This window comes from Geotrypetes seraphini, chromosome 8, assembly GCF_902459505.1.
Source record: "Geotrypetes seraphini chromosome 8, aGeoSer1.1, whole genome shotgun sequence".
In the NCBI taxonomy this organism is placed as follows: Eukaryota; Metazoa; Chordata; class Amphibia; order Gymnophiona; family Dermophiidae; genus Geotrypetes; species Geotrypetes seraphini.
The window spans coordinates 64,190,555-64,218,472 of record NC_047091.1 but is presented as its reverse complement, the minus strand read 5'-3'; the positions used below and the strand labels follow the sequence as shown (position 1 = coordinate 64,218,472).

The window sequence follows — 27,918 nt, the reverse complement described above, 5'->3', positions numbered from 1 at the left end:
GTCAAGAGGATTCTTGTATATTAATTTGAAATGCAAATAAATATTAAAAAAAAAACAACTAGTTTTACAATTGCTATGCAGCTTGTTAGCTTCCCCTGTAGCACACGGGTTAAAGCTACAGCCTTCTACCCTGAAGTTCCTAGTTTGAATCCAACTCCGTACCTCTGACAGAAAATAAATAAATGAAAACATTAAACTAAACAGATTTTTTAAAATGGTATGGTGCCAACATTTTACAATTATTATAAATAATAGCATAAATTCGCCATTCTAATAACGTTAGAATTATAACATTAAGGACATTGGTTGGATGTTTAACTCCTGCCTAAACCCCCCCACAATTCTGTAAAGGATGTCTTAAAAGGTGGACGTCCTCCTGACTCAGAGCACCGCTCAGTGTTCTTAAGCGCTATTCTACAAAGTGCGCCTAATGAGGACATCCAAATTAAGCCCAAATTTAGTCGCACTTTGCAGAATTTGGCCCAAAATGTCACACTACACTGAATGATTTTTGATCTTTTCAAAAACTAATACAGTAAATGCTCAGTTATCCAGCACCTATGGAGTTTGGTAGATGCTGAATAACTGTAGTTTCTGGTTGCTTGAGAGTTACTCAAAATTAGTTTCCCACCTCACTTTCTTCCTCTGTCTATCATTCTCCTACCCCCACTTTTAGGTCCAGCATCTGTTCCTCCCTTCTCACCCTTTGCATATGCTGTTTCCACCGGTAGAATGCTATGGATCAGACAGTGGGCAGGAGATTGCTCCTCAAAGGCTACTCTGAACAAGTTGCCTTTTAAAGGTCAGGTGCTTTTTGGTAAAGAAATGGTCGATCTGATGGCCAGTGTGGTGGATCATAAGCCCAAGTCTTTGCCAGACAGTAGGCCAAGATCCTATTGTCTGGCAAAGGGGGTCAGGTTGATGAAATTTTTGTTCCTCACGGTGCTTCCATCAATACTGAGGAGGTCCTTTGGGCCAGAGGACATTTCAAGGCTAGAGATAGAAATATGGAAATACCAGCCTCCTTCTGTCATCTGAAGCCCTTTCCATAGCAGCCCCCCTAAAGCAGTTATGATTCCAAGCTAGCAAATGTACCGCCATGGATAGGCGGGAAGTTGACATCTCACTGGGAAACATGGCCACGGAACTCTTCAGACCGCTGGGTCCTGGACATTATTCAGGAAGGGTACAAGCTGGAGTTCTTTCATCCACTTCCGGACCTCTTTGTGGATTTTCCAGTGGTAAAACCGGAGAAAGCAGTCGGAGTCTAAGCGATGATAGAGGCTCATTGATCTGCCATAGGGTTCGGTGCTTGGACCTGTGCTCTTCAACATATTTATAAACGATCTGGAAATTGGTACGACGAGTGAGGTGATTCAATTTACAGACAATACGAAGGTATTCAGAGTAGTGCAGACACAGGAGGATTGCGAAGACCTGCAACGTGACATAAACACGCTCGAGAAGTGGGCTGCGACATGGCAAATGAGGTTCAACGTGTATAAAGTGATGCATGTCGGTAACAAAAATCTTATACACAAATATAAGATGTCCGGGGCGGTACTTGGAGAGACCCCCCCCCCCCCCAGGAAAGAGATTTGGGAGTACTGGTTGACAAGTTGATGAAGCTGTCCGCGCAATGTGCGGCGGCGAAAAGGGCGAACAGAATGCTAGGAATGATTAAGAAGGGGATCACGAACAGATCGGAGATGGTTATCATGCCGCTGTTCCGGGCCATGGTACGCCCCCGCCTGGAATACTGCGTCCAGCACTGGTTGTCGTACATGAAGAAGGACACAGTACTACTCGAAAGGGTCCAGAGAAGAGTGACTAAAATGGTTAAGGGGCTGGAGGAGTTGCTGTACAGCGAGAGATTAGAGAAACTGGGCCTCTTCTCCCTTGAGAAGAGGAGACTGAGAGGGGACATGATAGAAATATTCAAGATACTGAAGGGAATAGACTTAGGTGATAAAGACAGGTTGTTCACCCTCTCCAAGGTAGGGAGAACAAGAGGGCACTCTCTAAAGTTAAAACGGGATAGATTCTGTACCCAGAGAGTGGTGGAAAACTGGAACCCTCTTCCGGAGGTTGTTATAGGGGAAAACACCCTCCAGGGATTCAAGGCAAAGTTAGACAACTTCCTGCTGAACCGGAACGTTCGCAGGTAGGGCTGGTCTCAGTTAGGGCACTGGTCTTTGACCTAGGGGCCGCCGCGGTAGCGGACTGCTGGGCACGATGGATCACTGGTCTGACCCAGCAGTGGCAATTCTTATGTTCTTATGTGCATATAATTTTTTGTTACTGACATGCATCACCTTACACTTATCCACGTTGAACCTCATTTGCCATTTCGTGGCCCATTCCTTGAGTGTGTTTATGCCTTGTTGTAGGTCTTTGCAATCCTTCTCAATAACTTTGTATCGTCCGCAAATTTAATCACTTCACTCGTCGTACCAATTTCTAGGTTGTTTATAAATATGTTGAAGAGCATGGGCCCGAGCACCGAACCCTGCGGCACTCCACTCCAGTACAAATTTTTACCATCAGTGCCATAGCAGTAGCATATGTGAACCAGCAAGGGAGCGCCAAAAGTGCTCCATTGAGTCTGGAAGCACACATGCTCTTCCTGTGGGCAGTTTTGCACCTTCATGCTCTCTCTACTGCACACATAGCTGGAGTAGTAAATGTTAATTCAGACTGTCGACAAGTGCTGGACCCAGAGGAATTGTCCCTCTCACAAAAGGCATTCCAGCTCATTGTGCATTGTTGTGACAGCCCAGCAATGGACTTGATGGCTTTGGCGAAGAACAGAGCCAGGAAGTTTAGAGCTCGAGGGTTCAGCCCTTGCCAACCCAGGATCTCCTTTACGTCTTTCTGCCTTGGCTGATGGTGAGCCGAGTCATCCATAGGATTGCGACTCATCCAGGTCTTGTGATTTTAATGACCCTGGACTGGCCTCGCCATCCATGGTATGTATATCTCATCCATTTTCAGCGGGACAAGGGCTTCAAGCTCCCTCTTCATTGCGGACTTCTCAGTCAGGAACCAGTTCCCATGGAGAATCCTCAGCGCTTTGTTCTTACAGCAAAGCTCTTGAGCACAGGGCCCTAATCCAAAGAAGCTGCTCAGGCGTAGTCATTGCTACTGTCTTGTGGTCAAAAACCCCCTCTACTATGGCGGCCTATGCCAAGGCTTGGAAGGTTTTTCCAACAGTGGTGTGACAGAGTCTGAGTAGAACATTATATGCTCCCATTCTGGTGGTCCTAGCTTTTCTGCAAGCAGGTCTGGAAAAAGGCCTGGTAGTGGCTTCCCTCAAGGTACAAGTGGCAGGTGGTCTACCCCTGTCCGGTCCCGTGGCTTTGTCCACCTTCAGTTTTTCAAGTTGTTCATAAACACATTCTTCTGTGAATGGTGCAGTATCCACTCCATTTTTATATGTATTTTTGCCAACCAATCCTAGTCCTTCTCTAGAATTTTCTTCCGTGAGCACAAAACAGAAGTATTTGTTTAGTACATTTGCTTTTTCCTTATCACTCCCCATATAGCAGTTTATAGCTTTTTTCAGTCTCACAATTCCATTTTTAGCCTTCCTCCTTTCACTAATATTCCTGAAATTTTTTTTTTCTCTCACCTTTTTACATTTTTAGCTATTTGCTTTTCCGCTTGTATTTTCCCTAGATGTATCTCTCTTGGCTTCCATCAGTTTCATCCGGTATTCCTTTCTGTTTCCTACTCTTGAGTATGTTTGAATTTCATGAACACCAACTCTTTTGCCTTTATTTTCTCAGCCACTTGTTTGGAGAATCATGTTGGTTTCCTTTTTCTTTTGCTTTTCTTTATTTTCCTCACATAAAGGTCAGTAGCCATTTTTATTGCTCCTTTCCACTTCTTCTTGTATGTCATCCCATCCTATCAGCTCTTTCTTCAGGTATGCCCCCATTTTACTAAAGTCCACATGTTTGAAATCCAGGACTTTTGAGTTTTGTGTGGCTGCCCTCCACTTTAGTTATTAGATCAAACCAAACTGCGTGATGACCACTACCACTCAGGTGGCCACCCCACATTTCCCCTGTGTGTTTATATGCCTGATTTATCTTTTCTAGCACCTTCCTGTATCATAATTTGGTTTGTTTGATCTGATATATCTTATTTAACAAGGAGGTATGAAAATTTTTGAAGGCACAGTTCTCAAAGATAGGATTAAAAACCAGACAGGCTATCAGGTAGGAAGACATCCTGTCTACATACACGGACATCACCAGGTATTGGAGCTGCACACATTATCTCCTAGAGTCCTTTGGCTAACTCTCTGGGTAGGCCCTGAATCTTCAATTAGGTTAACTTTCGGTTAAGCCCTGAACAGCACAATGTCAAGCTGACAGTAAGTAGCAGCAAATCAAGTTCAGAATCTGTCAGATGGTTTCACTGATAACATAGTGCTTGCAAATTCCACTAGATATGATAGTAAGGATTCCAAATTGCAGTCTTGTTTCCTGCAGAATATTTATTTTGTTTGATCAAGTTCCTCCTTTAACATATAGGATTAAATTGCATAAATAACACCCAAATCTGGACACCAATAAAAATTAGCACCAAGCAATATTCTATAAATGGCGCTCAGAGTTGAGGGCTGTTTATAGAATAATGTTTGGTGCTGGGATCTGCGTCCAATTATGGGTGTGAGAATTTATACCAAATGAAACCTGGTTTAACGTCTCATGTCTAAATTATGCACAGATCTTCCTTATTCCAAAACTCACAGATTCTAGGAACCCCTTATCCACCCATGCTGTGTCCCCTTTTCTGATCCAGCATTAAATTTTTGCATGAACCCTGGCCCCTATAGATGGGCATGTAAGTTTAAATTCATTCCAATTAACATTGATAATTACTAGCACCCAATTATCAGCACAAATTGCACACACAAATTGTGTGTGGGTGTGTGCAATTTTGAGTACCATATATAGAATTAGGATGATAACTCCACTTCCTTCTAATTTTATCCACCTTAACGTTGCAATATAATTTGTACCTTAGCATTTCAATGTCCCATAGCCTTCTTCCACTAGGTCTCTGTGCCTGTTGCATCTTCTTCTTCATTTACTGCAGTATAATCTAATTCTCTCATCTTATTTTCTAGGCTTCTAGCATTTGTATACAGATAATTCAAAGAATGTGTTTGATTTGGATCTACAACCTGCTTAGCAGTTAACAGAAATAATTTGCAATCTTTCAATTCTGTCCTGATTTTTTCCTTATGGATACAAGGACAATGTTTTGTCCTAACTTGCTTGTTGTGATGATATCCTTCAAGGATACCGTAATAGGAACCATATGCTCCTAAACAGCTTTCAGCTTTTCCTAGTTTTGCTGTTTGAATATGAAGCTGTCCTAACTTAGGGCCAGTTCCACTAAACACACTGATCGTGTCCCGATCATTTTGCGGATTGTTTACCAACCCCGACCCAATTCACTAACTTTTGGCCGATTAATCTCCCACCTGATCCGCCTATGCAAATGAAGGGAAATGGCATGCTAAGTAGGAAGTCATCGATGCACTAAACAGTACAAGAAACACCGATTGGGTTTGCCGATCTAAAATGAAGCGACTGCTGAGGATCAGTCGCTTACTGTCCTAGCTGACTCTCCTGCTCTCTGCTGCCCTGAAATCCCAGTATCGAGGTTACAAAACAACCCTCAAAATAAAAAATAAAACTGTATATTACTCCCCATATATTCTGTAAAAAGTGCAGTGCCATGCGAGCCTGTGGTTTTAACCCACGGGTTAAAAGCGTGTTCTGTTCCATAACCTGGCTGTAGCATGTTCTGTTCCATTAAATTGAAATGTCCACTCAAGTAAACTGCAGCCACCCCTCCCCCTTTGTTTTGACCTTGCTTTTGTGGAGAGCAAGCGCATGCGCGGATTGCATTTACAGCCAACCAGGATGGTCTGCACATGAGTTGCAATCGCTCTGCAGTGATCCATGGAATCACTTGTGGGCGGGCGTCTGATCAGATAATTTGCATGAGGATTCTTTAGTGAATCGGTTGCCCGGCAGAATTCGGCCACAAATCGCCCAACAACGATCCAGACCGGTGAGTTTAGTGAATCTAGGCCAGTGGTTCCCAAACCTGTCCTGGAGGACCCCCAGGCCAGTCGGGTTTTCAAGATAGCCCTAATGAATATGCATGGCAGAGATTTGCATATAATGGAGATGCCAGGAATGCAGATCTGCTCCATGCATATTCATTAGAGCTATCTTGAAAACCTGACTGACCTGGGGGTCCTTCAGGACAGGTTTGGGAACCACTGATCTAGGCCTTAGATAGCATAACTGTTTAAAATTTAGGACTGGGTATTTAGTAGTCTAGCTCAAATAGATAAGCCAGTTGAAAATGTGCTTACAGTTAAGCAAATAAATAAGCAAATTAACTTTAAGCAGATATTTTACACTCTGAATATTGAGCTCTTTTTTTTATTTATTTATTTTTTTTAACATTACCTCCTAGCTGAACTCTGCTGCCTGTGGATGGAGCAGCAGCACATGTAGGCGTTCCTGAGAAGATAACTTTCTCTTCAATCCGTGCTGAGGCTTTGCTCTTTTGTTTTCAGCCTGCGATGCTGTCGGCATCCGCATCAAGAGTGGGATCCTGGAGCAGACAGGTGCCACAACTGATGTGCTGCAGAGTGATACCATGGATCATTACCGCACCTTCCAGATGCTGGAACGGCTCTTGCATTTTCCTCTGAAACTCGTCAACCAGCTACTTTTCCAGATCCCGCCTTGTAGGCAGGTCATGCTGATTCAAAAGTGAGTCCACTAATGCGAGTGAGGAGGAGACTGGAGCAGGAGGCAGCAGAGATCCAAGAATGGTGGTGGGAGGTGGGGAAGATATGGGCAGTTGCAGCAGAAAGTGGGGCAATTATAAACGGCTTCAGGAGGCTTAAGTTTTGACCTGACCCCTCAGCTGTATTTTCTAAGAATGGCATTAAACTCATGGTTCTCATGCTTTCCTGTCTATCTTTGGGCACAGGTATTATGCATTTGATGAAGCCTTTGTGAGGGAGGTCCTGGGGAAGAAACTCTCCAAAGGAACGAAGAAAGATCTTGATGATGTCAGTGAGAAAACTGACATCACCTTAAAGAGCTGCAGGAGGCAGGTAGAGAGAAGAACAAATTAATAGTTACTTCCTTTGGACCTGGGGATTATAGCCCATGCCTGTCCTATTCCCCAGTGATTGATCACAACCCACAACAGGCCCATCTGTCGGGAATCACGGCCTACCTTCACTCTTACCTATCTTCTCAGCTGCAGTTCACAAAGGCTGTCCTTGTACCTGTGAGCTTGCAATGGTCCTGATCCCTAGGGATGACATTCCACAGTGAAACCAGAGCCTCCAGTGGGCTCCTCCACCACTGAAGCAGCCTATTGCTGCCCCCACCCCTACTCCCCATCTCTAATCCTGGGAATCACAACTCATGACTTGGGTTGTGAAATCTGTAGTTGAAGGAATGAGCTGTCTAGTCACCTATTTTTTATGTGTGTGCCTCTGTTTCACCCATATACACACACTCCCCTTGCCTTAATAGTTTCCTTAGTTCTCTGATCATTCTTTATTCTCTTTCAGTTTGATAATTTCAAGCGCGTCTTTAAGGTGGTGGAGGAGATGAAGGGTTCACTTGTGGATAACATTCAGCAGCATTTTCTGCTCTCTGATCGGCTGACCAGGTACATTGTGAAATTCCAGAGACATATCCTGGGTTGGAGAGTAGTAGTGCAGTAACCTAACAGAATTGGAGAGGTATGGCAGGGACATTAGTGTTCTGTAAGTTATGCATGTAAGTGAGACCCTTGTCTTGTTTCTTGCCCCTGTGTATGCCCCCTTGCAATTATGCACTATGTAAGTTAAGTGGGGATTTGTAGAATAGTACTTAGGTGCTATGCTAGCATTTGCACATAAATATTTGTATTAACCAAATTTACACTAATAGGTTATAGATTTGACCCACTAGTGCTAAGTTCCTAACTTTTTTCCCTGCCCTAATTCTACCCCTGTTGTTCCAACCTTTCAGGAGTTTGAAATTTTGAGCATAAATTTAAGCATTCATCCCTAGTAAATTTTCAGTGAGGCTAGTTTAGGAACCTAACTCTGAATTTTAGGAGCATATTTCCTATGAATATTGGCCTCTTAATGACTAAATATTTCACTAAACAGATAACTTGAAGTTCTGCCCTCAAATTCTAGTCTGATTTTAAACTAATTATTTTAGCCAGTTAGAGTAAAAGTTCTGACAAATGGGTTACTTTCCCCAAAACATGAGTCTTTGCAGAAGGATGCCATCTACATTCTTTTCAGCTCTGCCTCCTTTCCCAGTGGGCTATACTTTCTACCTTCAGTTTTTCTTTATTCAAGCAAGTTAAGAAGGTGTCTTTCTGATCTGCTCAGAGTCCTGAGGCGTGGAATTCTTTGGTGAAGTTCTCCTGGGCTATTTTTTGGTGCTAAAATGCTGCTGTGGTGGCCATCTTGGATTTCCTAATGTTAAATAAAAGCTTCTTGTCTGCCTAAAAACCTATCAATTTGGCTTAAAATTGAGTGTAGTAAACCCTTCAAACTTTTTTAGCCTGTATCATGCCAGACTTGTGCTGGATGACCACCTGAAGAGCGCCAATGTGCCGTAGAGCACATGAGGAGGGGGGCGGAAGCCATGGACCTAGCCCCATCTAGTATCTGTAGGGCTTGGGAATCGCAGGTGGCTCATTTTTCAGGGAGAAAATCCCTTTTAGAGACCTTGTATGATAATTGGCAAAGTGCAGATGAATGGACACTGGAGCCCAAGAGAAGACGTGGTGAGTCCCTGAAGAGATCCTCTGGGCTTGCTGTTCAGGGCTTTACCCCAGACTTTAAGAGTCTTATTTGGAAAGCTTATGTAAGTTGTCGGGGTCCTCCTACGCAGTAAGAGGATACGCCAGTAGCTACACAAGGGAGATTGTCCTCACAAAGTGCACTCCCCGCAGAAAGGGTTGCCAATCAGGAACCAGAAGACCAGTCAGAGAAGGATTGGGGAGACTGGGGAAAAGAGTTCATACCACTGCCACAGAGTGAATCTTTGCTCTTAGGTGATTCAAGGTCACTGGCAGAGGCCAGTGGTCAAGAGTCAGTGGTAGCTCTTGACTAGGGGAAGAACCCAACGGTTCATCACCTTTTCAAACTGATAGCCTTGCTTGAGATTATTACCGACTGTCTGCGAGAATTCAGCCTCGAATCCCCGCAGACTTTGGTGGCACAGTGCTCTGTTATGAGCAGTTCTAGGACTTAGATCACATTTTTCCTCTCGCATCCTGACATTTACTAGTCACAGAGCATTGGGATCAGAGTCCAACTGACAATAAAAAGGCTCTTAGGTATTCGAGCCATACAGCCCGTGCGTTCTCGAAGACTCAGGCATATACTTCATAGTACCCATGAAACTCTCAGACAACTGGAGGTCAATCCTGGATCTGAAGTCAGTCAATGCAGCACTGAAAGTGCCTTGATTCTGCATGGAGACCGTTCGATTAGTCATTGCAGCAGTGGTGCTGGGAAAATTTCTAGCTTCCCTAGATTTGACTGAGGCCTATCTTCATATCCCCATATTCCGGGATCACAGGAGGTATTTAAGAGCCATGTGCTTGGGAGACATTTCCAGTTTTTAGTGCTTCCCTTTGGTCTGGTGACAGCACTATGCACCTTCACCAACGTGATGGTTGTGGTAGCAAAGCATCTCCATAGGCAGGGATACAGGTGCATCCATACTTGGACGATTGGATGATCAGAGCCTCGTCAAAGTCGGAATGAGAAAATGCAGTGGCACAAGGGATCCAGCTGTGGCAGGATCTGGGTAGGATAGTCAATTTCTGGAAAAGCAACTTGGTTCTGACCTAGTCTCTGGAGTATTTGGGAAACTGTTTCAGCATGGCCGAGGACTGTCTTTCTTCCCAAGCCAAGCAAATAGAAACAAATTTTGGATCTCTTGATGATACCAGCCCCTTGGCATTATCTCCAAGTGCTGGGATTGATGGCAGCAACAGTAGAAGTCATGCCTTAGGCGAAAGATCATATGCGCTCACTCCAGCACACCCTGTTGTCCCAATGGTCCCCATAGACAGATTCACTCCAGATGCCATGGGCCGGGATGGCAAAAGCACGGTGCAGCCTGCGTTGGTGGTAAGTTTTCAAAATTAACAAAAAGTGCATAACAATATACATACATATTAATAATCATAATAAGCACTTATAATCAATCAGTAACAATACAGAAAGAATAAACTCCCCCTCTCCCATCCAACATTTTCAATCGGGGAATAAAACCAAACAAAAGAGATACCCCCATCCTCCCCTGGATGTGTGCGCTAAAACAACAGAAAATAAAGGTAAAAGACAACTATAACGAAGCCACAAAAGACGTCAATGGACCCCAAACTAATTTGAATAACTTATTATGCCCCAGCATGTCAGCGTTCATATTCTCATACTTATAACCTGAGCATAAATTCGCCCACCAAAAAGTAAAACTAAGGTGATCCAAATTTTTCCAATTGCGAGTAACCATTTGCATGGCTATCCCGGTCATAATAAGGAAAAGCCGACATTTATATCTGTCCAGTGGGGGTTTAAGATGCAATATCATCCCACATATGACTACATAATATGTCAATGGAATCGATGACTCCAGTATGGTATTAATCTGACCCCATATTGACCTCCAAAAGTTAAGTATCAAAGGGCAATAGAACAACAAATGATCCAGTGTCCCTATGTCTAAATGGCAGTGCCAGCATCTATTAGATTAAGAACTATCTAATTTCTGCAAATGAACAGGGGTCCAGAAACTTCCGTGTAACAATAAAACCCCATGTTTGTCTCATAGATGCTGACGCTGTACATCTCATCCTCCAAGTCCAAATCCGTGGCCATTGAGAAGCAGAAATCTGCTGCTTGATCTCAATGTTACAAATATCTCTCAGATTAGTTTTTGTTCAAATATTCCGATATTAATTTATACCACTTGGCGGCCTGATACCCTAGGAAATCTGTCTGGAAGCATAGGTTTGGCAAGCTATACTGATTTTTTTAAATTACACCACTCAGGGAACCCCTTCTTAATGGTCTGCTTCGACTGCAACCACTTATATGCTTGAGACTTTGAGATACCGAATAATTGTTGCAGTATTGCAGCATTGTTTTAAAGGGACTGAATAAGGCTCTGAGCTTTTGCAGGAGGCTGGATCTTAACTTTTTAAGATAATTTCTGGTGTCTATCGCCTCAGCAAGATGAGTCTCGGAGTTGCAGGCACTGTCATGCAGAGAGCCATTCCTCAAGATTATAGAAGGTGGGGTTTCTCTGTGCATGGTTCTTTCCTTTATGCCAAAGGTAATTTTGGCTTTTCACATCAATTGAGAGATCTGACTGCCCGCATTCCAATCCATGGGTTTGAAGAAACAAGACAAAGAGTTGGAGGTGTGGAGAGTTTTCCTCAGTTATCTAGAAGTGACTAATGACTTTTGACCCTCCAATCATCTTTTTTAAACTAACTAGTATAGCCAGGCTGGGCAGGCCAGCATCTTAAGGCATTTATTTCCAGATGGGTTCTCGATTTTCGGAAAGGGACTAGACAATCTCTTGACCAGTGTAGCAGATTGTCGGATGAAATCTCTACCTGACAGCATACTGAGAACCTCTAGAGGCTCCAGGCCATCTAATTTTTGTGGCTTCAGGCGCTTTTGGTAGTACTCAGGAGGAGCTGCCTCTTGGAGATCCTCCCAGAGATCCAGACACAGATTTTCATGGCTCAGGCAGAGTCTAGTCTCCAGTTCTCATCCCTCTTCAACCTGCAAGAAAGCACAATGCTTGAGTACCTGATTGTAAAACCGCTTAGAAAACCTTGATAGGCGGTATATAAAATCCTAATAAACTTAAACTTAAAACTTAAACAATGATGCCAGGTCCAGTGCGGTTCCCCTGAAGATAAGGGAATGGCTGTTGGACTATGTGGAGCCTGGGCACAGATTTCATCAGATCATCGGGTACTGGTGACCATTCAGACAGTTACAAGCTCAAATTTGCCCAGCCTTTAATGGACTGGTTTGTGGACTCCCCGGCGGGTTGACCGGAGAAAGAAAGCAAGCAAGTGCATGGTCACAGTTCAGATGCTGTGAGATGTCTGTGCCACCTGAAAATTTGGACTCAGGCAGATTCTCCATATATTTTGTTGTATCAAAGGCTCAGCCGACGGGAAACCCATTCTGGATCTTAAGCACGTCAATGAAGCACTAAGAGTTCCACACTTTCACATGGAAACAGTATGGTCAGTCATAGTAGTGGTTACTCTAGGGGTGTTTCTAACCTCTCTAGATTAGACAGAGGCCTATCTGCACCTTCCCATATTTACAGATCACAGAAAGTTCCTGAGGTTTCATGTCTTGGAAAATTATTACTGTTTCTCAGCCCTTCCCTTTGGGCTGGTGACAACGCCTAGCATCTTACATGTTCACCAGTCTGATAGTGGTAGTAGCTGCTCACCTGCGCAAGATGGGCTTGCAGGTCCATCCATATCTGGACAACTGGTTGATCAGAGCTCCATCGTTCCCAGAAGAAACTCATGTTCTATTTTCTCGCCTATGCACAACTTAGGCATTTTATTCATTCTCAGGGGTGAGATGGGGGGACCATGGACTCTTCCACTCATTTAGAACAATTGTGGATAGCATTGCGGGGTTTATTTATTTTATTTTATTTATTTATTTAGATTTTTATCCCATCCTCCCAGTAGCTCAGAACGATTTACAAGTAAACATTCACAATGGAGTGAATTGGACATACAAGATTATACAGTAGATTTAAATACTTGGACATACAAGACTGTGCAGCAGTTTAGATATAGGGACTATACAGCAAATTAAGAACAGTAAGTTAAATATAAGTAGTTTAGTTTAGATATTTGAGTATAGGCTGAGAGTGGACTATACAGAAATTTAGGCAGAAGATTAGAATGGAGAAAGAAGGGTAGAGGTGGGGTTTAAGGGGGTTGGGTGTAGACTGAGGGTGACCTTTAGTTGAAGAGGAGGGTCTTTACCATTTTCCGGAATGTCATTAGTGAGTTCTGTAGTCTGAGTTGAGGGGGGAGTTGGTTCCAGAGTTGGGGAATGAAGTGGCTGTAGGAGTGTTTGCGGGCGGTTTCTGAGAGGAGGGACCTTCCGGGGGGAATGCATAGGCATATCTCCGTTTCTGAGCAGAGGGTGCGGGTGGGGATGTAGATGGGTAGCTTGGATTTTATGTAGGAGGGGGTGGTGGCATAAATTCTTTTGTGTGCTATTGCCAGGGCCTTGAATGCACAGCGTTGGCTAATTGGGAGCCAGTGTTCAGCGCGGAGTGCTGGGGAGATGGGATCATGGTAGTTGAGGCTGTGTAGGAGGCGGATAGCTGCATTTTGGACCCGTTGGAGGCGCTTGAGATCTTTTTTGGTTATTCCATTAAATAGGGAGTTACAGTAATCCATTCTGGAGAGGACATATGCGTAGAGGAGTTGGGCTAGGTCAGGTGTGGAGATGTAGGGTTTGATCCTTCTCAGTTGGCGGAGGTAGTAGAAGGAGGTAGAGGCTACTTGGGATATGTGGGTGGATAGTGATAGGTGTCCGTCTAAGGTTACTCCTAGGCTGCGTACTTGATCTGTTGCCATTAGTAGAGTGGAGTCCCATGATAGTGTTGGGCGTGTGTATTTGGTGTTTTTTTCCTGATCCATAAGAGTTCGGTCTTAGGCGTTCAGTTGTAGTTTGTTGTTTGTCATCCAGGTTTTCATGTCAGAGAGGCAGTGTTGGAGGTTAGCAATTTGGGACGATCGGTTTTCGCCTAGAGGGAGGAGCAGCTGGATGTCATCGGCATAGGAGTGGATTTTAATGTTGTACTTCTGCACTATATCAATGACAGGTCTGATGTAGAGGTTGAATAGGAGGGGGGATAGAAGGGCGCCTTGGGGAACGCCATATTTGATAGGCTTGGGGTTAGATTTGTGCATCCCTAGTAGGACAGTTTGGGTCCTTTGGTGGAGGAAAGAGGTGAACCATTGGAGGGCAGAGTCCTTGATTCCAAGGTCATAGAGTCTGGATATGAGGAGGTGGTGGACCGTGTCAAAGGCAGCACTGATGTCAAGTAGGACTAGTAGGGCATCGCTGCCTTTGTCGAGTATTGACCAGCTGTCATTGATGATATCTAGGAGTACTGACTCTGTGCTGTGGCCTGTTTGGAAGCCGGATTGAGCAGGGGACAGGGCCGCTTGTTCTTCTATGAAAGGGTGTAGTCGGGGGAGCACAATTAGTTCTAGGAGTTTGGAGACAAATGGGAGGTTGGAGACCGGGCGATAGTTGCCGGATTTGTTAGGGTCAAGGGTGGGTTTTTTGAGAGTGGGTTTGATAATAGCTGATTTCCAGCGGAGGGGAACTGTCCCTGTGGAGAGGGAGGTGTTAATGATGGGGAGGATGGATTCTGCCATGGCGTCTTCTGTGGACAGCAGGAGGCTGGATGGGCAGGGATCGAGGATGATGTTGGAGGGTTTGAGTTCTCTCAGGGTCTCGAGAACCTCGGCATGGGTGGCCATATCAAGTTGGAGGAGAGTGGTAGAGGATGGGGTATTTGGGTTAGGCTGGGGGTGTGCAGGAGTGGGGTTGGTGTAGGTGTCAAGATTGTTGTGAATGGTTTGTACTTTGGACTGGAAGAAGTTCGAGAGAGTCTCACTATCAAGTTCTGTTTGGTTGTTGTGGCTTTTTCCTTGGGCACTAGTGAAGAGTACCCAAGTCCACCCCACATCTCCAACAGGTATCTGAAGCCCCCGGATACATCTTATGCAAGCGGATAGGTGTAAAATACCACCGAGTAAGGACTTTATAAGCATTCTCCTGAATTAAAACACTAAGAACTTCGAGCCTTTTGACATTGCAGAAACTGCAGAAGAGTCTGGAGGGACAAGCAGTCTGAGTCTTCTTGGACAATGCTATGATGGTAGCATATGTCAATTGCCAAGGAGGCACCAAGAGTGCCCTGCTGGGTCTGGAAGCTCGCTTAGTGTTTAGTTGGGCACAGCTTCATCTTCAGGCTCTCTCAGCGGAACATGTAGTGAAAGCGGACAATATCCAAGCAGATTTCATCAGCAGACAGACACTGGATCCAGGCGAGAGGCAGCTATCTGCAACTGTCTTCCAAGCCATTGTTCGTCGCTGGGGTCACCCAACGTTCGATCTCATGGTGATAGCACAAAACAAGAAGGGGGACAGATTCTTCAGTTGAAGGTCTGAGCCCAGAAGCAAAGGTCTGGATGTCGAGCTCCTTTTGGTTGAAGATCCAGTCTATAAAATTAAGTTTTAGTTTAGTTTAGAGTGAGCTCTTGTATTTGTTTCTTCTGTGGCCTGTGATAGGAAGGATCCTCCACAGGATCACAAGCCATTGGGGAACGGTCATTCTTGTGGCTCCAGTTTGGCCATACAGACTGTGGTATGTAGATCTAGTATATCTTCAGACAGGCCCAAGTCTCATACTGCGAGTGCAGCCTGACCTCCTTTCTCAGGGACCAATGGTCATAGAAGATTCAGATCGCTTTGCTCTTATGGCATGGCTGTTGAGCACGAGGCGTTAGCGCTCAAGGGATACTCAGAGGTAGTCATTGCTACTCTGCTTAGATCCAAGAAGCCATTGACAGTCTCTTCCTATGCTCAGGAATCATTCCAGCACTGGTACATAAAAGAAAAGGAGAAACCTTTCTCTGTTCCAGTCTCCGTGAGATATTAGTCTTCCTCCAGGCTGATCTTGCCAAGGAAGTTACAGTGTCAACCTTCATAGTCCAAGTGGTGGGACTCTCTTGTTTCAGGGCTTGAGACTGAAGAGCTTTGTTGGTGTCTCATCCGTACATAGCCAGATTCCTAAAGGGGGCACTGCGTCTTGGGGCCCCCCGGTAAAACCCCTTTTCCCTTCATGGAATCTTAACATGGTTTTGCAGGGTCTCAGTTAACATTTATTATTATAAAATAGACATAATGTAATAAAAATCCATATACAGTTAATTGAATGATGTCAAATATTTATGATGAAGTTCCAACTAAGATCCCAATTTTGGCTTGCCTTCTTCAGGGGACTAACAAGTGACTGAACAAAAAGAACTGCATAAGAAAGAATATCTGGTAAACTCTCATCCAAATACAGTAGCAAAGTCTCTTGTCAGTTTTTAGTGTGCTGACGCACGTACAGCCCACTTGGGGAAGGAGGCGGAGCTGAAAAGAATGTAGATGACAAAGTAACCCACTCATCAGGACTTGTATGCCCTGTTACCAGAAAGAAGAATATCAGGGTAAGAACCCAATCTTCAAAACAGGTTATTTTACTATTAACCTGGGTTATTAGTAACTAGATGTCATTGCATTCTCTGGGAACAGTGTTAAAATAGCACAAGCTGTGGTAAAATAACCCATCTTAACAGTAACCCACATTGACAGCTTCCCTCTTTAATGACTTACACAGCCAAAGTTATTCATTAAGATGCCACGGATTTAAAACAAAGCAAAAAAAAAAATACTGTATATTTGCACAACAGGGTTCAGAGAATTGGATTTGGATTTTAGATTTTTTACTCACATTGTCCAAATTTCAAATCTGAGTGCAAAATAAGTTTAACTAGTGTACCTGAATATATTTCCCTGTACAATCTAAGTTTAAACCTGAGGCCATAGAGTAGGGGGTGCCCAAAAGGTCGATCGCAAGGGCAACACGAGTCTATCGCAGAGCCCATCCCGGGCTTCGCAATAGACTCGCCTCTCTGCTTCCCCGACGCCCCAAAAGCCAGGCCCACGCCAAGCCCACAAGCCTTCTCCCTCCCCCCCGATGTCAATTCTGACATCAGAGAGAAAGGTCCTGGCCAGCCAATCGCTGCCTGGCTGGCCTGTTACTTCCTCTCCGACGTCAGAATGGATGTCGGGGAGGGGGGGTGAAGGCTTGAGGGCCTAGTACAGGCCTGGCTTTTGAGGTGTCAGGGAAGCAGGGAGAAATTGGCGGCTTGGGGGGCAGGGAGAGAGAAAGAAAGGAGGGCAGGGAGAGAGAAAGAAAAGGTTGAGGGAGGGAATGGAGTGTATTGGGTGGCAGGGGGCAGGCAGGGAGAGGAAGAAAAGTGGGACAGAGAGAGATGTTGATTGGGGAATGGAATGAGGTCTGGAGGAGAGGAAGCATGCAGGAGGCAGAAAGAAAGAAATATTGGATGCACAGTCAGAAGGGAGTGCAACCAGAGACTTATGAAATCACCGGACAACAAAGGTAGGAAAAATGATTTTATTTTCAATTTTGTGATCAAAATGTGTCCATTTTGAGAATTTATATCTGCTGTCTATATTTTGCACTATGGCCCCCTTTTACTAAACTACAATAGCAGTTTTTAACGCAGGGAGCCTAAGAGCGTTGGAAGCAGTGCAGAGCATTCAGCACAGCTCTCTGCGCTAAAAACTGCTATCGCAGTTTAGTAAAAGGGGAGGGGTATATTTGTCTATTTTTGTATAGTTGTTACTGAGGTGAAATTGCATATTTTAAAGTCATCTGCCTTGACCTCTTTGGGGAAAACCCCCCAAATATAAATTATAATTAACATTTTCTCTGCGTACAGTGTGCTTTGTGTTTTTTTTTTAATTTTATTGTTGGTAGATCATTTTGACTTGGTTATTTTAAAAGTAGCTTGCAAGCCAAAAATGTGTGACTGCTTCATAACCATCAGACCTCTACCCCTGACATTATGGGGCAAGGTGTTGGGGAAATCTTTGTTTAATTTTATTTAACCAGATGAGAAAGGTAAAGCAAAATTTATTTTTTAAAGAACTCTTTCTTAATATTGGCTGTACCAGTTATGATGGAATGGATTTTAGTTGCCACTGAAGTACAAATCTTCTTTACACACCTTAGACAGCAATTCTAGCCTGAGAACATGGCAGATATCCTTCAAGTGAAAGACCACTAATGCCTCTATCTCCCTCCACCAGGGACTATGCTGCCATAGTATTCTTTGCCAACAGCCGTTTTGAGACAGGTAAAAAGAAACTGCAGTACTTGACCTTCGAGGACTTTGCCTACTGTGCAGAGCAGCTGATCCAAAACTGGACTTTGGGTGCAGTAGGTGAGTGGTTACTGAATTTGCCCTGTATTGGCACTTTACAGTATGATTCTGATAGAGAAACTGAAAAATCATGCAGTGCTGAAAGAAGAGTGAATGTTGCCTGAGAGTATCTCCCTCCTCAGTCAGTTCTAGCAAATAACAGTAGACTCTCAGTTAACCGGTTCTTGGTTAATGGCGCGCTCATCCAACCGGCGAAAAAAAAAGTTCCCCGAAGCGGCAGTGGTCCTGAACTGCAAACCCCCCCCTCAAACCCCAAAGCACTAGAAGTGGCGGCAGTCCTGAGCCACGAACCCCACCTCCCTCCTGACCCGAAGTGGCAGTTGCCCTGAGCTGCAAATTCCCCCTCTCTCCTTCCCTCAAGCCCTGAAGCAGCTGAGATGCAAATACCCCTCCTTTCCACTTTGAAGCACCAGTGTGGCAGCAGCCCCCTCGAACCCCAAAGCAGCAGAAGCAAGTGGTGGTTCTGAGCCACGAACCACCTCGCTCACTCCCTTCCTTACCCGAAGCATCAGCTGGTCAGCAGGAAGCAGCGCTCTAAACAGGCTGCTTGCGTCCAGCCCCGGCAGGGTCTTTCCTCTGATGTATCATTCTGACGTGTCAGAGGAAAGACCCTGCCGGGGCTGGTCTTAAGCAGCCTGTTTTGATTGCTGCCTCCTGCAGACTGGTTCCTGCTTCGGATAAGGGAGAGAGCGAGGGGGTTTGCAGTTCAGGATCACCACCTGCTTCGGGATTCGAGGGAGGGAGGGCAGTTTTGCGGCTCAGGACTACTTTGGGGCGGGATGGAGGAATTGAGATCTGGGTTACACAAGGTTTTTCACATACTCTCAATAAACTAGAAAACCAGTTATTCGGCATCCATCAATCCCCATGGGTGCCAGATAACTGAGATTCTATTGTAATGTGCTTTTGTCTTCTCCATGCCCACAGATAACCAGGTGGATGATATGGATATGGACCTGGACAAGGAGTTTCTCCAGGACCTAAAAGAGCTGAAGATACTCATCACAGACAAGGATCTGCTGGATCAGCACAAGAGGTATGGCTGTGGCACACTCAGCTAAGGAGGGTAGGGGAGGTGTAGCACAGTTAAATTCGCTTTATGACTCTCTTCTGCTTCTTGTTCCCAGCCTAGTATGCACTGCGCTCCGGGGGAAGATTGGAATCTTCCCTGAAATGGAAAATAACTTTAAGGTGAGAGTGAAGCAAAGTCCCACTACACTATAAATTCTGTTTCTCTGTCTAACTTCGTTATGTGAGTTGTACCTATTTATCTGAGCATCTGAGTACACATGTTGGCCCTGGTTCTATAAAGGGTGCCTAAATCCTGCCTAATGCTGAGCGGGACATGGTCATCCAAATCAAGTCATTAATGATCCATTTAAGGGTCTTAACGAGCGATAATTGGCACATGGACATCCAAAGGATCTACCTAGTAAGGAAGGGGCTGAGAAGAGCTTTTAAGAACTGTAGGTACAAGAAATAAGGCATGTGTTTGAATGGGAGGAGAGTACAATATGAGGGCATGTGAACAAAATAGAAAGGAATCGGTGTTGGAAGGGGAGGAGAGACACGGATTTGTGGAGCAGAGGGAGGAGGAGGAAAGGGCATGATTATTGGAAAAGGAGAGAAAGGCATGAGTGTGCCGTAATATAAAATGTTAAAGGGCCCTTTCCTTTTTATTTTGCCATACAGTCCTGAACAAGCAAGTGCTATCCTTTCCTACTAGTAGATGGAGGTAGAGAAACTGATATGACATCAATGGAATAACCTACTGGTGCTCAGTGGAAAATTCTAGTATTTCTCTACCTACAGCAAATGATAGGTTATTCTGGCTAGTGCTCCTGTCCCTAGCCTAGCTCCCAGCTCAGTAGACTGGCTACACAGCTTGGGTTGAGCCTCTAGGTTTTCAAGATCTTTGGATTGGACCTGGTAGAGCTCAGAGCCTTGCTGCACTGCCCCCAGTCATGCTTAAGAACATAAGAACTGCCGCTACTGGGTCAGATCAGCGGTCCATCATGCCCAGCAGTCCGCTCATGCGGCGGCCCTCTGGTCAAAGACCAGCGCCCTGACTGAGACTATCCCTAACAGCGTATGTCCTCGTTCAGCAGGAACTTGTCTAACTTTGTCTTGGAGGGTGTTTTCCCCTATGACAGACTCCGGAAGAGCGTTCCAGTTTTCCACCACTCTCTTGGTGAAGAAGAACTTCCTTACGTTTGAATGGAATCTATCCCCTTCCAACTTTAGAGAGTGCCCTCTCGTTCTCCCCACCTTGGAGAGGGTGAACAACCTGTCCTTATCTACTAAGTCTATCCCTTTCAGTACCTAGAATGTTTCGATCATGTCCCCTCTCATTCTCCTCTGTTCGAGGGAGAAGAGGCCCAGTTTCTCTAATCTTTCGCTGTACGGCAGCTCCTCCAACCCCTTAACCATCTTAGTCGCTCTTCTCTGAACCCTTTTGAGTAGTACCATGTACGCAGTACTCCAGGTGAGGGCGCACCATTGCCCGGTACAATGGCATGATAACCCTCTCCGATCTGTTCGTGATGCCTTCTTTATCATTCCTAGCATTCTGTTTGCCCTTTTCGCCGCCGCCGCACATTGCGTGGATGACTTCATTGACTTGTCGATCAGAACTCCTAAGTCCCTTTCCTGGGAGGTCCCTCTAAGTATCGCCCCGGACATCCTGTATTCGTGCATGAGATTTTTGTTACCGACATGCATCACTTTACACTTGTCCACATTGAACCTCATTTGCCATGTCGATGCCCATTCCTCGAGCCTGATTATGTCACGTTGCAGATCTTCGCAATCCTCCTGCGTCTTCACTACTTCGTATCGTCTGCAAATTTAATCACCTCGCTCATTGTACCGGTTCATAGTCAGTGGCATGCAAGACACCAGCGCGCTGACAATCTAGCGCTGACAAACTTATTTTTTAAGAGCTCCGACAGGGGGTGTGGGGGGGAAACCCCCCCCACACTTTAATGCATAGTGTTCGCACAGCTGTTGGGGGGGATGTGGGGGGTGCAACCCCCACATTATAGAGAAAACGGAACAGTTTCCGATTTTTTTCAGGAAAAGTTCTGTTTTGTCTATAATGTGGGGGGTTGCACCCCCCCCATCGGCTGCGCGAACACTATGCATTAAAGTGGGGGGTTCCCCCCCACACTCCCCCCATCGTAGCTCTTAAAAAATAAGTTTTTCGGCGGCGCGCTTCTGTCTTGCGCTGAATTGTCAGCACGCCGGTGTCTCGTGCGCGATTATCCCGTCACCGTTGTACCTATGTCCAGATCATTTATAAAGATGTTAGTGTCTTGTTAGTGTCTATTGGGTGAGACATTTAGCTTGGTCATATGGAACCCTTCAAAAGAAGGTGTGGCTCCCCATCTCCTCCTCATTGCCCATAAACCCTGGGACTCCCCTGGAGTTCCCAGACAAAAAAAAAAATCCTAATTGGCTGTACCTTTGTTAGCTTTATTTCCTTGTGCCAGGAGATAAAGCTAATAGGAAAAAAATAAAATATGCTTTTGCAGCATTAAAATTTAAAAGAAAAGGAAGCCCTGTAGACCACACCCTAAGAGAGCAGGCAGACAGTTGAGATGCCAGACATGCCTGTGCCCCTCCTGTAAAGAGACATCAGGACCTACAGTCATTTGGCAAACTATGGTTTTTCTCTTGCTGTAGTTTCCCTGCAGTAGGTCCCTTCTCAGCTCCATCAGGGTTTAGGAGTTAGGAGAGATTTATCCTACCCCCTCTCAGATGTGATTGTGGAGGAAGTACTGATGAAGACCCCTTAAGGCTGTGTACCCTTTTTCACTGCAGAGCTTGACTCACATGGTCAAGCAAATTCTGTAGGTGGAGACAGTGGGGGAACTTATTGGGGGCCTCAAGGGCCAAAACTAAGGCTTCTCTCCCGGGAGTCAAGTGCCATAGGGGGTTCTAGTGGTAACTGAGGCTCTAGTGGGGTCTGAATTTTCTCTTAGGTATCCAGAGGATATCTCAGACCCCAATCTCCCAAGGACTCTGATTCAGAGGCAGAGCCGCCTAAGAATGAGGGGTCCCATGTAATTCAGCTCTTTAGGTGGGAAGAATTTTCCCGCCTTATTGATGCAGTGTCTTGGTCTCTCCAAGGCTTCTATCGCTGACAGTTCCAAGGGTTAATCTTCTAGAGGGTCTGATAGGGCTCCCGAAGTATTGCCCACTTCACAGGGTGCTCTCATGCATGATGCTAGCAAAGTAAGAGTCCCGGGATGGGATTTTCTTTTTTTTTTCCAAATCTTTATTCATTTTTATATCTCACAACAAGTGAACAATAATACAACAATTGGTTCATACAAATCACTTGAAAATCTTGTCTATTATCATTGTAAATACATAAATTTAAGTCCCTCCCCCACCCTCCCCTTCCACCAATAATATAATTCAAGCATATTATACATATATCATATTCAAAGATATTGAAAAGCCAGCACAATAACAATATACCCCCTTTCCATTCTTATAACATACTGTTTGTGCAAAAATAAAAAAGCTGTCTAATCACAATATGCTGTCAATAGCCCCCAAATCTTTTTTTTTTAATCTTTATTCGTTTTCATATCTTACAACAAGTGTATAATATTCAATAAAAAAAAATAAATTTTACAAATCACTTGACATTCTTACTTATAATCATCAAAGCATAAAAAGAATCTCTCCCCACCCATCCCATCCATTAGTAATAAACCATTAGTAATAAACCAAATATCATATATCCCAATCCCACCCTACTTATATCCTTATATATTGAAAAGGTGTTTAAGGTGTCTGATCATTAGAATATGTAATCAATGGCCCCCAAATCTTTTTAAAATTATGATAATTTCCTTGCTGTATAGCAAGCACTCTCCATTTTATAAATATGACAGACTGAATTCCACCAAAAGGTATAATTAAGTTTAGTATAATCCTTCCAATTTACAGTAATATGTTGAATGGCAACCCCCGTCAGTATTAGTAAAAGTTTATTATTATTTGCTGAAATTAGACTCTTAAATCTCATAGATGTACCAAATAAAATAGTATGGTAGGAAAGGGCAACATGATTTTCTAACAATGAATTAATTTGGGACCAAATTAACTTCCAAAAGGCATTTATATAGGAAAAGAAAAATATTAAATTATCTAAAGTCCCAGCTTCTAAACTACAATGCCAGCATCTATTAGACCTAGAGCTCTCCAACTTCTGTAAACGAACTGTGGTCCAAAAAGCTCTATGCAACAAAAAGAATCAAGTCTGCCTCATAGATGCTGACCTTATAATTCTTATTCTCCAAGACCAAAATCGTGGCCATTGAGAAGCAGAAATTTGATGCCCAATCTCAATGCTCCAAATATCCCTGAGACCAGTTTTGTGTTTTTTATTCAAATACCCATACATCAATCTGTGCGGCTTGGTGACCCAAGAAATCTGCCTGAAAGCATAGGAATTCCAAACTATACTGAGAGTTAAGAACTTTCCATTCAGGGAACCCCTCCTGAATAGCCTGCTTCAATTGCAACCATTTAAAATTTTGTGAATTGTTTAAACCATATTTATGTTGCAATTGTGAAAAACTAAGCAGTGACCCATTTAGAACAACATCATTTAAAGTCCGTATACCTGCAATAATCCAATGCTTCCAAACGATTTTAAATCCACCAATTTTAATCTTGGAGTTTAGCCAAATGGATTGATTTAATGATTTAGAAATTGTATTTGGTGATAAATTACTAACATAACGTAAAGTGCTCCAGGTATCAAGCAAAATTCTATTTTCTTTATATTTCCTGGGCAATTTTATACTAATAAGATGAGACAAATGCAAAGGAAACAGGAGCCGCCATATAACCAATCTGGGACATTTTCCATAAGATCTGGGAGGACCCAATACATACCCTGTCTTAAAATAAAGGCTTGATGGCCCCCAAATCTTTTTAAAATTATTATAGTTCCCTTTTTGTATGGCAATTATTCTTTCCATTTTATATATATAGCACAGTGAATTCCACCAAAAGGTGTAATTAAGTCTGCTGTAATCCTTCCAATTGCTAGTGATATACTGAATGGCAACTCCTGTCATTAATAAAAGTTTGTTGTTATTTGCTTAAATTTGACTTTTTATTCTCATAGATATTCCAAATAAAATTGTGTCATACGATAGAGCTACATGATTTTCTAATAAACAATTAATTTGAGACCAAATTGAATTCCAAAAGGCCATGATGCAGGGGCAGAAAAATATTAAATGTTCAAGAGTCCCTGCTTTCAGATTACAGTGCCAACATCTATTAGACTTAGAGCTATCTAACTTTTGTAACCTAACTGGGGTCCAAAATGCTCTAACCGGGATGGGATTTTCATGGTGGCTAGGGTATTGAATAGATTGTACCCTTTTGCCTCTGAGAAACTGGTATCTGGAAGTACCCAAAAATTGATGCCCTCATCACAGTGGTGATCAAAAAGACCACTATAATGGTGTAGGGAGTGCTCTACCCTCGAGGAGATGCATGAGAAGAGGGTAGAGTAGTAGTTGAAACTGGATTTTGCCTTGGGGACTGCTAATGTGAGGGTCATAATTTGCGGTGTTTGTGGCTAGGGCTATGTTGCATTGATTGCAGCAGCTGCTGGAGTTTCCTGAGGTTTCCCATCTGGAGTGAGATGCTGCCTTTATTGCTGACATGTTGTATGATCTTTTCTGCCTTTCTTCCCATTTGGTGGCTTCCATCGTGGTTGGCCATTGATGGTTGTGACTGCACCACTGAGCAGTGGATATAGCTTTGAAGAAACTCCTTAGCCAGCTGCCTTTTAGTGGGTGGCTGATATTTAGTGAGAATAAAGTTGGTCAAAGACATGGGAGAAACTCAGCCTCTCTGTCTCTTAGAGATTTGGCAGCAGAGTTCCCAGCAGCCAGAGGCTGCTCCAGGAGTGGAGACTGCTTTCACATAAATAGGCGTCCAACAGCTTTGGCTTCAGGCGCTAGTAGGCCATTTAAGCCCAAGCTCCATTCAGGCCATTTAAGCCCGGGCTCCATTCTCATTGGGGGGTCCAGGCCTTCCCGTTGAGAATGCACTGGACCTCTCTGGTTGCAGTAGAAGGCAGGTTCTCTCTGTACTTGGTGGCTTATTGTTAAATGGGCAGGTGGTGGCTCTTACTTGGCCATGTTTTGGTTCTGCCTTTGAACAGGGCTCAGAGCATTATTCCATCTATTTCTTGGTCCCTAAGAAAGGAGGATCCTCTCAGCCTATTCTGCACCTCAAATGGGTGAACACTCACTTCTAGGATCAGCATTTTTGGATGGCATACCTTCTAATTCTGTGATCATTTTGCTGCCTGCACATTAACTGCAACTTCCTGCACCTAGCAGCTTAACATTCTTATCTAATTGGTGTCTTATCCCAGGACAAGCAGGCAGCATATTCTTAACACATGGGTGACGTCACCGACGGAGCCCTCGGTACGGACCTTTTTAACTAGAAGTTTCTAGTTGGCCGCACCGCGCGTGCGCGAGTGCCTTCCCGCCCGACGGAGGAGTGCGTGGTCCCCAGTTTCTTCGTTTCCGCGGAGCGAAGAAGACGCGTGTGTTTTTTCAACGGCCGTTGAAACCACTTTTTGCCTTCCCGCTCGCGCTTTTTTTCCTTATTTTTCTTTCTTTACCTTCGGGTTTATTTTACTTTGATTTGCCAAAAAAAAAAAAAAAAAAAACTTTGCTTTTTTCCCCTTTTTTTTTTCGTTTTTGCCCCGGCGGGGCCTGTTGCCAGTATACAGGCCTCGGGCTTCGATTTTGCGGAGGCTATCTTCCCCTTCATGCCCCCGCAGGTCGGTTTTAAGAAGTGCCAGCGGTGTGCACGCCCGATCTCCATCACTGACCCACACAATTGGTGCTTGCAGTGTCTGGGTCCGGAGCATCGGGCGGACTCCTGCACCCGCTGTGCCACTCTTCAAAAGAGAACCCTTAAAAACCGAAGAATTCACCAAACTCTTCTCTTCGGCACCGAGTCGGCGATGGACTCCTCAACTTCAACGGCGGTACCTCAAAAATCGGCACCGTCGACCTCGACACCGACCGACCCCACATCGGCGTCGCTGGCGCCAGGTAAGCCGGCTAAGAAGCCTTCCTCTTCCCTCGAGCGCCCTCCAGCTACGGTGGCGACACCATCCCTACCGGCATCGCACCGGACCCGCAAACGCTCCGCCCCGATCTCGGTGAGTGCCTCGTCATCGGCCTCCTCATCGCCGGGGCGTGGAGCGGCATCCAAGGAACCGAAGAAAAAGAAAGCGGTTCCGATGCCACCCCTAGATGACCGTATCTCGGCCATCTTAAAGGCTCAACTCCAGGAACAGTTAAAGCAACAACTTGAACACCTGTTGCCCACTATCCTGGCACCGCTCCTTCCGGTACCAGACCGGCCCGAGCCCCGTACCGAGCCCCCGGTGTCCACCCCTTCGGTACCTGTAAACACCTCCATGCCGATCCTTTCGGCCGAACAACTCCATGTCGATCCGGTGGTTCATTCCCATGCCACATTGGATCCTCCTCGGCACCAGGCGGTACGGCATTCTTCCCGGGACCGAGATCGACGCCGGTCGTCCTCTCCTGGTACCGTTTCGGTGCGCTCTGGAAAGTCTTTGTCCAAGACTCGCCATACCGCGCCCTCCACCCCGGTGTCTCGACATGCACCAGAGGTCAGGGACCCTGACTTATGGGAGGAAACTCCTCTCGGTACCGAGGAGGATCCCTCCTCATCTGATGAGGAACCATCAGCACCCGATGCCACCTCTAAACCAGAGCAGTCCTCATTTTCTAAATTTCTGAGAGAAATGTCTGCTGCCCTGTCCCTTCCCCTAGAATCTGACTCAAAAAAGTCTCAAGCCTTTCTAGAGGCTTTAGACTTTGAGCAACCTCCTAAGGAGTTCCTCAAGCTTCCCGTGCATGACATCCTGCGGGAAACGTTTTACAAAAACTTGGAAAATCCCCTCACGGTACCGGGAGCCCCCCGTAAACTGGACAACCTTTACCGTGTCATCCCTATTCCTGGATTCGACAAATCTCAATTGCCCCATGAGTCCCTTCTGGTTGAATCCACCTTAAAAAAGACTCAGGGCTCCAGTGTCTATGCCTCTACCCCTCCTGGCAGAGAAGGTAAGACCATGGACAAGTTTGGCAAGAGGCTTTACCAGAATGCCATGCTTGCCAACAGGGCAAACAACTATTCCTTCCATTTTTCTTTCTATCTGAAACATTTGGTCCAACAACTGTCTGCCCTCCAGAAGTACCTTCCTGAGCGCAAGGTCCCGCTATTCCAACAACACATCTCTGGCCTTCTCCAAATGCGCAAGTATATGGTCCGCTCGATATACGACTCCTTCGAGCTCACCTCTCGGGCCTCTGCCATGGCCGTAGCCATGCGTCGCTTAGCCTGGCTCAGAGTCTCCGACCTGGACATCAACCACCAGGATCGTCTGGCCAACGCCCCCTGTCTCGGGGATGAACTTTTTGGAGAGTCGCTGGATTCCACCACCCAGAAACTCTCTGCCCATGAGACCAGGTGGGACACCCTGATCAAGCCGAAAAAGAAGGCTCCGCCTGCCCGACCCTATCGACCTCAATCATCTTACCAGCGGAGGTTCTCAGCCAGGCCACTCAATCCGCCTCCCCAACAATCTCGGCGACCCCGTCAACAGCAGCACCATGCCCAGGCTCGATCTCAGGCCACTCAACC

The 27,918-nt window shown here is 45.0% G+C and overlaps 1 protein-coding gene across 3 annotated transcripts in view; it reads left to right on the top strand.

Annotated features, from left to right (window-relative positions):
- The window catches only part of FIBP (FGF1 intracellular binding protein), a 71,461-nt gene that overhangs the window by 27,051 nt on the left and 16,492 nt on the right, over positions 1-27,918 (top strand). For all 3 annotated transcript variants that reach the window (XM_033953708.1, XM_033953707.1, XM_033953706.1), the window contains exons 3-8: positions 6,614-6,812; positions 7,036-7,162; positions 7,631-7,731; positions 18,044-18,177; positions 19,105-19,213; positions 19,305-19,368. In XM_033953708.1, coding sequence (XP_033809599.1) covers positions 6,614-6,812; positions 7,036-7,162; positions 7,631-7,731; positions 18,044-18,177; positions 19,105-19,213; positions 19,305-19,368 — 734 coding nt within the window. The remainder of the gene's footprint in view (positions 1-6,613; positions 6,813-7,035; positions 7,163-7,630; positions 7,732-18,043; positions 18,178-19,104; positions 19,214-19,304; positions 19,369-27,918) is intronic.